The sequence below is a fragment of the Pyxicephalus adspersus genome, chromosome Z (assembly GCF_032062135.1).
Source record: "Pyxicephalus adspersus chromosome Z, UCB_Pads_2.0, whole genome shotgun sequence".
Classification (NCBI taxonomy): Eukaryota; Metazoa; Chordata; class Amphibia; order Anura; family Pyxicephalidae; genus Pyxicephalus; species Pyxicephalus adspersus.
The window spans coordinates 8,001,192-8,011,587 of record NC_092871.1 but is presented as its reverse complement, the minus strand read 5'-3'; the positions used below and the strand labels follow the sequence as shown (position 1 = coordinate 8,011,587).

Here is a 10,396-nt window from a genome sequence, read left to right as displayed (position 1 = left end):
ATTTTTTTCTATTGAAATAAAAGCCCCGAATTAGATAGCAATGAGCTAGACTTACCAAGTCACTTTGGGATGGACCTGGTGGTAATAGGCAGGACCACAATTAGTAGGGGGACAAGGGTTTCTTCGGTACCAGGCCCCTATCAAAAGATTATGATATTTGCAAAGCTGGGACTTTTAGACATGGAGGTGGGGGGGGTAGGAAGATTACCTAGTTTGGAGCCAAAAATTCTCATGGTGGTCCCGGGGACAGTTGAAATTAAATTCCAGTGTGTCAGTCCAGTTAAGGACAAAGCAAAGTGATCAGAGTAGATATTTTCCCTCACTCCTAGTCCCAGTGTCACGAAGATGGAAAATGTGGATTTCTCCAATGGGGACAAAGAAACTGGATAGCTGTTTTAACCCATGCTCATAGAAGGGCATATTGGCCTTTTTATCTCCTTGCCCTAGCACTGCTTTGGCTTTACTATAATGACTGGTGGCCAATTGCTGCTGTACAGAAGAGCCTTAGGGGCCATTTCTAGGTGGAATTGGAGAGAAAGAAGAACTATAAGTTAAAAGTCCAAAAATGATCTATTTCACTATTATTATTTCAACACAATCTGTAGCAACAGCCAATATGGTGCCAATTCAGAGGACCATAGCTGCCTTCATTGTGGCTTGTATAGTACTTAGAAAAAATAAAATGAAAAGATAATGAATATGTGTATAATTTTTCATCCTTTGTTGTATCTCATCTCATGCAGCCACTTTCTTCTATATGTACATCAGTGATAGCTGCTTGGCCTCAGGGTCTCAGGTCGGGTTTGCTGATGGTCACAACAGTAAACCATGGCTGCATATTGTGTGCTTGTACTGATACCTGTAGTGTCAATTGGTGGAGAATATGATGGATAAGGACCCCCTCTGAATGTGTACTTCTCCCCCCACCTCTTAGATTGTAAGCTCCTTTGGGGCAGGGTTCTCCTGTCATTGTTTGCATCTGTTTGCCATTTGCCACTCCTATTTAGTGTACAGCTCTGTGTAATATGTTGGTGCTCTAATAATAATGATAATGAGTAACAATGAAGGAGCCCAGCAATTGTGACACAGGAACAGGAAAGCACAATGACCTTCATGGTGGAATCACTGAGTATTATTTTAATAAAAGCTGAATACTTTAAAGCTGAATGTGTATTATTAGTATGTTTTTACAGATCTGTGCAGTAATCTAGCACTAAGCTACCTATGTGCAGGAGATCTTGTAATACAGACCGGTCACTGCTGCTTTCTCTTCCATTGCAGGGTTACTGGTCTTGTATCGGTGCCCTCCTGCAGTTTTTTTGTAGTTGGGGGTCTGTTGGGTCAATCCCAATGTTCTTCCCTTAGCACAGGCCATGCACAGCACAATGTAAGGTCACTGTTACATTTACAACACAATATTCCGGTTTGCATAAGCAAACAGGAAGAAGATTTATAAAATAGGCTTTAAAATCTAAAATGATTTTTTTTTGTGCTCATAGTTCAGTAATAAAAGTATGAATAAAATGTATGAAATGTTTAAATTTTAAAGCTTATATGGTTACATTTACTTTAACTGCTGTGTAGAAAAAAAATATTCAACAGGATACTTTTTCTTTTGGTTTACATTTAATTATATTTTTATGTATTTGTAATAATATTTTTATTTTTTTAATAATTATTATTATTTTTAAAGGGGAAAATGTTGATCCAAAAAATTTTGAAATAAAACATTACAATAAAATTGTAATTACGGGTTGTATTGCGTGCTCTGCATGTTTAAATCTATATAATAAATGAGTTTTGCATGTTATAAAAAATGATATTACTGTATATGTGTTAAAGGGATTTTTGTGCTTTGCAGATAATATATTTGTTTGGATTTTCTTTTTGCAGTAAATGTTAATTTTATTTTCCAAATCACAGAACAATGGAGGGTCCTTTCAGTGTCCAGGGATTTCTACAGACAGTGATAATCTTTATTTTCTTATGATATAGTAATACAGACCTGTGAGGTGTCCTGGTATCCGGTCCTGGTGAATCAGTGTTCAGGGTTTTTATGGTGTTTCAGATGCAGAGATGTATCTGAAGGTTTGAGCTCTTGAGAGTTCCGGAAATATTACATTTCCCAGCTCTCAGTCATTTAACTAAAACATTTCCAATGAGATATAACAACAAAGTTTTACTGATTCTTCACCACCAAGCCAGTGTTTCCTAACTAGGGTTCCATGAATCTTGACCCTGCTAGTGTTCCAGAGATTGCTTGGGGTTCCTTGAGCAAAGAATTTGCACTTCTCAGGTCAGTTTAAGAGACCCCCAACAATCTTTTTGGCTATCTGTAAGGGTGACATTCTTCCCAATGGGCCGCAATGTAAGAGGAATTCTTCCCACTGACCACCACACTAATGTACTGTGAGCTGTAGATATAGGAATTATAGAAGGGGTTCCATGAAGACCTGAAAGTTAATTTAATGGTTCCCCCCTGTTAAAAAGGTGAAGAAAGCCAGCACCAAGGTACCCCAGGTAAAATATTTCTTACAGTTATATTTTTTCATGGACCTGCAGTTTGGAAAAAATATGTATGGGCTAATTTACAAATGTTTTTGCCCAAGATTTCCCAAAACATTACCCCAAATTTACACATTTTACACAATGGATTTAATTAGGGCCATTGCAGACTAAGGGTGAGCTGCAACATTCTGGAGTGGGTCAAGCGCAGTCCCAGTCTCTTTTATTCAATTAACAGGGGGGGACATGATTTTTTTGCATGTGGCGACCAATGAAAATGAAAGCACGGTTTCCAAAAGATGACTTATAATTTTTGGCCATGTGCATGTTCATCTGCAAATGTGGTTGTCCGCAGTTTGCCTCTCCCAGCTGCACAGCAGCAGTTTTCTGAAAAAAAAAGGTCCTTAGGAAAAATATATGAATCATGAATAAAAATTTATTTACATATTTTCCTATTGAATGCAATGTGAAAAAATGCACAGTTTGGCTGAATCTTGGACATTTATAAATAGACCTTCATACATCAATTAGAAAAGGGAACTGCCCTTATCTTGGTTGGTCTCTCTCTAAACAACCATCTATAAAGAACTGTGCAGAGCAGCCTGAAGGGTAATTTGTCACTAAGGTAAATAATTTAGCTGTGTATAAACTTGTGCTTCAGCTGTTGAACTCTGTAAACAATACGTTCAGTAGAATAGGGAGCCTAGAGCACCACCTGCAGGCTGAAAATGCTAATAGAAGATATTCATGTACCACAGTTTGTTTTATTCTAAATATATACCTATGGTGAGTCCTTCATTGATTTGGCGGACCCAGCACACTCAGATACCACTGAGAATATTTCATTTTTTAGGTAAACAACAGAGTAATATGGGACTCATTTCTCTACAAATGTGGTAAACCTTCATGTGCTGTAATTCTCCGGCTGGCAAAGGTCTTTTTAAGAGCTTTTTTTACCTCTTTGTTCCTCAGGCAATAAATCACAGGGTTCAACAATGGGGTCACCACACAGTAGAAGATTGACACCACTTTGTCAAGAGTGAATCTTACGTGAGAGTTGGGGCAAATGTACATGAAGATGATCGTCCCATTAAAGATCAATACCACTGTGAGGTGGGAAGCACAAGTGCTGAAAGCCTTCTTTTGGCCTTCAACAGATGGAATCTTTAACACAGTATGAATGATAAAAGAGTAGGACACCATGATAAGACAAAAACACCCGAGTGTCAAACCCCAAGAGATGACAGAGAAAGTGAACTCTCCATTGGAGGTGTCCTCACAAGACAGCTTCAGGAGGGGCGAGTAGTCACTAAAGAAGTGGTCAATGTAATTGGGGAAACAGAAAGTGAGGGTGGATATCCAAATAGCTGGACAGGCCGCTGTTATAAACCCAACAATCCATGGGGCAAGGGTCAGCCCCATGGTGGTCCTTTTGGTCATCAACATGGTGTAGTATAACGGCTTGCAGATTGCGGCATATCGATCATAGCCCATAACAACCAGAAAACAGTTCTCTGCCGCTCCGAAAGCAAAGAAAAAGTAAAACTGAGCCAGGCAGCCATTGGAGGGAATCTCTTTGTTCCGAGTCAGCAAAGCATCCAACATCTTTGGTATAGTCACTGTGGTATAGAGAACCTCCACCAAGGAGAAATTGGCCAGAAGCAGATACATGGGCTTGTGTAAGTGGTGATCCATTAGAACAAGCATGATTATAAGAACATGAGCTGCCATAGTAAGGATGTAAATGACCGAAAAAAGGGAAAAAAGGAAGATTTCAGTGTCCCGCATTGTCTCAAAACCTACAATAATGAAGATGTATGCTAAACTTTGATTTCCATGGTCTGCTGTTGGCATGGTTCCTGGAACACAGAAATATGTAAGATACAACTAAAGGCTCCAGTGTGATGGTGGAAACAAGTGCCAAACCCAGTTAATATGTGATAGATGACAAAACACAAGAATTATCATCCAACAGCACTGATCAAGCTTCTAATAATCCTACAGCCAAATCATAGAGAAGCCATCTCTGCCTCTAGAAGTATATTGACTAAAAGCCATGATAGGGGCACCGGATACTGCTTCTCTTGATGTAACAGTAGATGTTATCATTGCCTGCATGGTGGTCATGCCTTGGTGGTGGAGATGTTCTAGGTGGACCTCAGATCTCAAATATAAGCTTTAGGGATAATAAATGGCAATTGGCCCTATGGGCCCAAAGGTACCACTTGCCAATAAAACCAGCAAAGTGCTGCCTGTGACTGCTGTGACACCCTAAGTCACGGCCCATGTGTTCTGAAAATCTAGCACTGACACAGGTCTGATTTAATCAATCAATCAATCTCCCCAAGACTGAAGAAGATAGACTATGATGGGAGAAAATGGATGATCCAGCCAACTTGGAATGGATTTCCTAACACCCTTTTGCTATTAGCTGGCAAATATTTTTAGTCCGGAACCAGATCCATTTCAGGTTTGCTGGATCACTCAGTTTTTCATAGAAAGCTTTAATAAATCAGGAACTTTATAGGTCTGAAGAACAAAATATATCACTCAACTACCAACAGCTATCACAAAGCCTACGACCCAAATATGCTGTTGGGCAGGGATAGGTGGATCATGACACTTTCAAATCAGAATCACAAATCCTTTGACAGATAATATGTCATTTTACAATATATTTACCTGGAGTGCAGCTTTAGATAGCCCTAAGAGAAAACTCAATAAAACTTCTTTCAAGGCAGCCCTAAGGACCAGAAGAAAATACTTGAACCCTCCACATATGCAAAGATTAAACACTCATGTAAGTAAATGCATATACAACAGAAGTACAATTAAATGACATTTTATATAAAGGGGACCCCAATCCCTTAATGTACAGTCTATGTTTTTTTTTTGTCATATACTAATAAATGTAAATACAACAATTGTAGATACGTGATTGTGTGTCCACTACTACCCCCTGTAAAAGAAGAGCTCCAACAAATAAGAGGAGGTAGTGAAGGAAGATGAGTTTTGCTTTGGGTTATGTGTGTAAAATGAATTCTATTCATGATACAAGCCTATATTAATATTGATACATTTTTTTTAAATTTATAAATTAGAAAGAGGAGGCTGTGGAGGTAGACGATGAGTTTTCTGAATATATATATAAAAAAAAACTTTTAAGATTTTCTTTTCTCAAGTTTAACATAAGAGAACAAATTAACAACATGTGCACGTGTAGGAACAGTAAGGGAACAATTCAACAGAAGGAACAAATTCCTTGAAAGGTTTGGCTGTGTTTTTTGCCACACAACAGAGCTCACACAGAGGGAAGCTGTAAAGGTATCTGAGAATCACTTTATATTTAACCTCCCTAGCGGTACATTTCTCTCCGGTTTTATGTCTAAAAGCGGTACATTGTTTTTCATGAAAATGTATTTTACAGTATAATTTAATAGTATGAGTATAATAAAGTTCAAACACAAAATCATTTAAAAATAACAGATTAAAAAAAAAAAAAATATATATATATATATATATCAACTTTTTTCTACCACGAGTCACACTCGGGGTTACTGCTAGGGAGGTTAATGACAAAAAACCAACTCAACGTGCTGAGAACTGGTGAAAAGAAGCTAACAGTGGGATAAGAGCGGATTAAAAACCTATCTAAGAGAATGCGTTTTATATGAAGGAGGGACCTCAATCTCCTGAAACGTGTTGGATCTTTTGTTCATATCAGAGAAGTGATTCTCAGCCAGGGTTCCTTCAGAGGTTGTTAGGGGTTTCTTAAGCCATTACAAATTTGTGCCTCTTAGGTCAGATACCATTGATACCAATGATCTTTTTGGCTTTCTGTAAGGGCGGCATTCTTCCCACTAGCCAGCAATGTAAGAGACATTTTTCCTACTGATCATCACACTAATTTACTGTGAGCTGTGGATATAGTAATTGTAGAAGGGGGTCCCTGAGATCTCAAAGGTATTTCAAGGGTTTCCCCATGTTAAGAAGGTTGAGAAAAGCTGTTATGGAGTAATCATCATTCTCCAACCCTCTGTAGGTTTGTAGATTTTCTGAGTCCTCCAGATAACATTTATATTTTCTTTTGATCCTTCCTGTAGATCTAGTATTTTTCAACTTCTTTTTACAAGGTGACAACACTGTAGTGAAATTGTATAGCATTATTATTAATAATAATATTAATAAAATTGTTAATATTATAATAAACAGGATTTATATAGCTCCAACATATTACGCAGTGCTGTACATTAAATAGGGGTTGCAAATGACAGAATAATACAGACAAAGAAACAGAAGGAGAGGACCCTGCCCTGAAGAGCTTACAATCTTTGAGGAGGGGGAATTGTCACACAATGTGGGTATGGTAATCCTAAAAATTGTGATTGTAAAAAAAATGAAATTCCAAGTCCAGGTAATACTAAATAAGCTGCTACAACAGCAGCTTTAGATGTTTTAAAGCCATTGACTGACCCTTGTAGGCCCCCATATCAGTGTTGAATAATTCGTTCCAACAGTGTAATTATTGGCTTACAGCTTGGCTTGGTATGGAAAGTGACGAGATTTACACTGAGGATCAACATAAAATAAAACAATATTGCAGAGAAGACCCAATACATAAATAAGTGGTAGTGGTCTTCTATGATAAACTACATCAGTGATGCTCAACTCTTATAACACAGGGGGGAACCCCTTCTATAATTACTATATCCACAGCTCACAGTATATTAGTGTGGTTGTCAGTAGGAAGAATGCCTCATTGCTGGCCATTGGGCTTACAGATAGCCAAAAAGATCATTGGTGTCACTCAATCTGACCTGATTGGTCATTGCTCAGGGAACCCCTAGACAACTATATAATATATGTCGTTCTTGATCTTGACCAAACTTGGTGAAATGTCCAGTTTGTATGAGAGAAAATATTGGATTTGCCAAGCTCCTGATAAAATGAGCAATACAGACCTGAGACGTGCCTGAATATCATTGCTCTCTGATGTCAGCAAGCCTCAACCTTTTATTTGGATATAAAGATATTTTCCACTCTTGAGGCCAGATTGTCTCTCTTGTTTTGCTCCTGTATACAAATCCAGAAGGGACTGTGAGGACACAGAGAATTCTTCTCCAGAGATAGAGACAGGGACCTGAAATCTAAGGGGTCTATATAGAAATGATTTGCATAGAGATTAGGTCAATAAAAGTTTTTTAATTTGTTTTGTGTAAATTAGGAAGCACAAATCCATTTGTGGTGTAAATGAGGGAGATTGAATGTTGTTGGGTTGAACATGAAGGTTGTTGTTGGGTAAATTTTGCAGAATCAAATTAACTTGACTGGTATTTACTAGAGATGGGTAAACTACATAAATATCTATCTATATAAATTTTTCACTTCCATATTCTTTGGGTGGATCTGCTTTAAGCAATTCATCCAGTACGTTTTGATGGGTTTTGCTCTTGCTTTTTTGATTCCCCCTATTTAAAAATCCAAATTGGTTGGGCAATCTGAAGCAGAGTTTGCTTGATCTCATATGCAATAAAATGAAAAATGTATTTTCTTTTTTAGTATTAAATCTATTTGTCCCCCCCCCCAGATGTCTATTTTCCAAAGCTATGCACCACCAGGGTCAGTTTAATGCAACACACTTGATTTTTGCAGGCATTTGCATACACTTGTACAGGCATGGGCAATGCCCATGTAGATGGTATTATGCATTTTAAGGCATTTCTTTTGACTAGGGTTGCCCCTAATATTCAATAAGGCCCCCTTCAGAATCCCTCAATCAATATGTAGATCCATACAAGATGGCCTCCAAAGTCTTTGATCAATAAAATATCAACAAATGTAGACATTGTCTTCCAGGTTGTTTGAGCCTGGGTCCTATTTTGGATGCAGAGCTCCCAAAAATAGAACCCTTATCATGAAGGATAGAGCAGGAGAATCTGGTTGTAGGTGAACACCATCCACTTGGTCCCCCTTTCAAGTCTTTTTTTAATTAATTTGCCAGTGTTTACTCTTACCTGAGAAGTTTCCAGCAAGGAGTCTCTGTTTTTTCTTAATTTTTTTAACACCACAGACTGGTTTTCCCATCAGTTTTTATTGCAGTCTGCTGGCCATAATACCGCTCCCACTATTTCCCTACTATTTTCTGTGGAGAAGACCATAGCCATTCCATTATTGATCTGAGAAAAGTGTAGATGGGTGTTGGGTGTTGCAGATTATGGAGGAATAAAATATTTATTGGTATGTTAGGTTTTCAGCTTTAGATATTCCACACAGCAGGTGTACAACACCATAGACAATTAAAAAGTAAATGGCCCATCACAGCTATTGACACTCCTTATAGCAGCTTGAACTTTTGATGCCTACATTCCCATTTATAACTTCCCATCTCTTTACGGGTTGGTTCCAGGCATAATTAGCTGTTTATTCTCTCCCTTTGTGGACATTGTCCTTTGCCATGTTTATCATTTGGCATAATTTTTGTCCACTGCTATCTATAGTTGAGTTTTCATGCATTAGGTGGGCCTATTGAGATGATCCTCTGGTCTGAAGAAGCATTTTCTTACTGTAAAACACTTTGAGCAATAAAAAATATTTAAGTAACTGTTATCTTGTTAGGGTTTATATCTACTTTACCATGTTTTATCTGAAGTCCAACATGGCTTGACACAAACTCATAACAACATTGCTTTACTGCCCTATGGTTCATATCCCAAACCACTGTAAACCTTTGTATAGAGCATTTTTGACATCTTTGTTCCTCAAGCAGTAGATGATGGGGTTCAAAAGTGGAGTGACAGTGCTGTAAAAGATTGATACCACTTTGTCTATAGTGAAGCGAATGTTGGAGGTGGGCCGTATGTACATAAATATGACCGTCCCATCAAAGATGGAGACTACAATTATATGGGAAGCACAAGTGCTGAAGGCCTTCTTCTGTCCCTCAACAGAAGGGATTTTTAGAACAGAGAAGATTATGAAGGCATAAGACACCAGTGTTAGTAAAAAACAGCCTAAGATGACACTCCAAGATATGACGGTGAAAGTGAACTCTCCTTTGGAGGTGTCCTCACACGAGAGCTTCAGAAGAGGTGCATAATCACAAAAGAAATGGTCAATGAGGTTGGGGTAGCAGAAGTTTAAGGAAGACACCCACAGAGCAGGAGCTGCGGCAGCCAATAGCCCACCAGTCCAAGCTCCGATAGCTAAACCATGGCTGATTTTTTTGGCCATCATGCTGTAATAGTGCAAAGGATGACAGATGGCTACATAGCGGTCATAGCCCATTACAACTAAGAAACAATGTTCAGTGGCCCCAAAGGAGAAGAAGCCGTAAAACTGAGCTATACAACCAGAGTAAGAGATCTCCTTATTCCTGGTCAAGAGGGCATCAAGCATCTTGGGCATAGTTGTTGAAATGTAGAAGATCTCTGCAACAGAGAAGTTTGCCAAAAACATGTACATGGGTTTATGAAGTTGATGGTCTAGGATGACCAGACCTATGATGAGGATGTGGGCAGCCATTGTTACAATGTACATGCACAGAAATAGAAAAAACAAAAAGATCTCCGTCTTTCTGATCGTCTCAAACCCAACAATGATGAATGAAAGTGCCAGCGTTCGGTTCTCATGGGCAGCTTTGAGCATAGTCCCTAAAACACATAAAAAGTTAAAGGATAATAAATCCTCTTGCAACAAGAAATATTGTAACACAGCACATCTCCTGCAATCCTTCAAGTTCAATTTATTTTATTGCATATGAGTTATATTTCATTTGTTTCAATTACTATTCCAAGCTCCCCAAGTAGCCTATGGTGCTTTCATCTTTCAGGCTAAGAATATTTTCAACAAAAATCCTTTTTGCAATATTCCCTTTGTAAATTGGATGAAGCTA

At 38.3% G+C, this 10,396-nt stretch overlaps 2 protein-coding genes across 2 annotated transcripts; both read right to left on the bottom strand.

The window, feature by feature from the left end:
* Positions 1-3,390: 3,390 nt before the first annotated feature.
* LOC140343813 (olfactory receptor 11G2-like) lies at positions 3,391-4,293 on the bottom strand. Its single transcript, XM_072430695.1, has one exon. The coding sequence runs from the start codon at positions 4,291-4,293 to the stop codon at positions 3,391-3,393; it is 903 nt and encodes a 300-aa protein (XP_072286796.1).
* Positions 4,294-9,207: 4,914 nt separating this feature from the next.
* On the bottom strand, positions 9,208-10,149 carry LOC140343811 (olfactory receptor 6F1-like). Its single transcript, XM_072430693.1, has one exon. It carries the CDS (start codon positions 10,147-10,149, stop codon positions 9,208-9,210), a length of 942 nt encoding a protein of 313 aa, XP_072286794.1.
* Between the last annotated feature and the right edge of the window lie 247 nt (positions 10,150-10,396).

Excerpts from the sequence above, each read along its gene's own strand:
- LOC140343811 (XM_072430693.1), bottom strand. The coding sequence starts at position 10,149 with ATGCTCAAAGCTGCCCATGAGAACCGAACGCTGGCACTTTCATTCATC.
- LOC140343813 (XM_072430695.1), bottom strand. The coding sequence starts at position 4,293 with ATGCGGGACACTGAAATCTTCCTTTTTTCCCTTTTTTCGGTCATTTAC.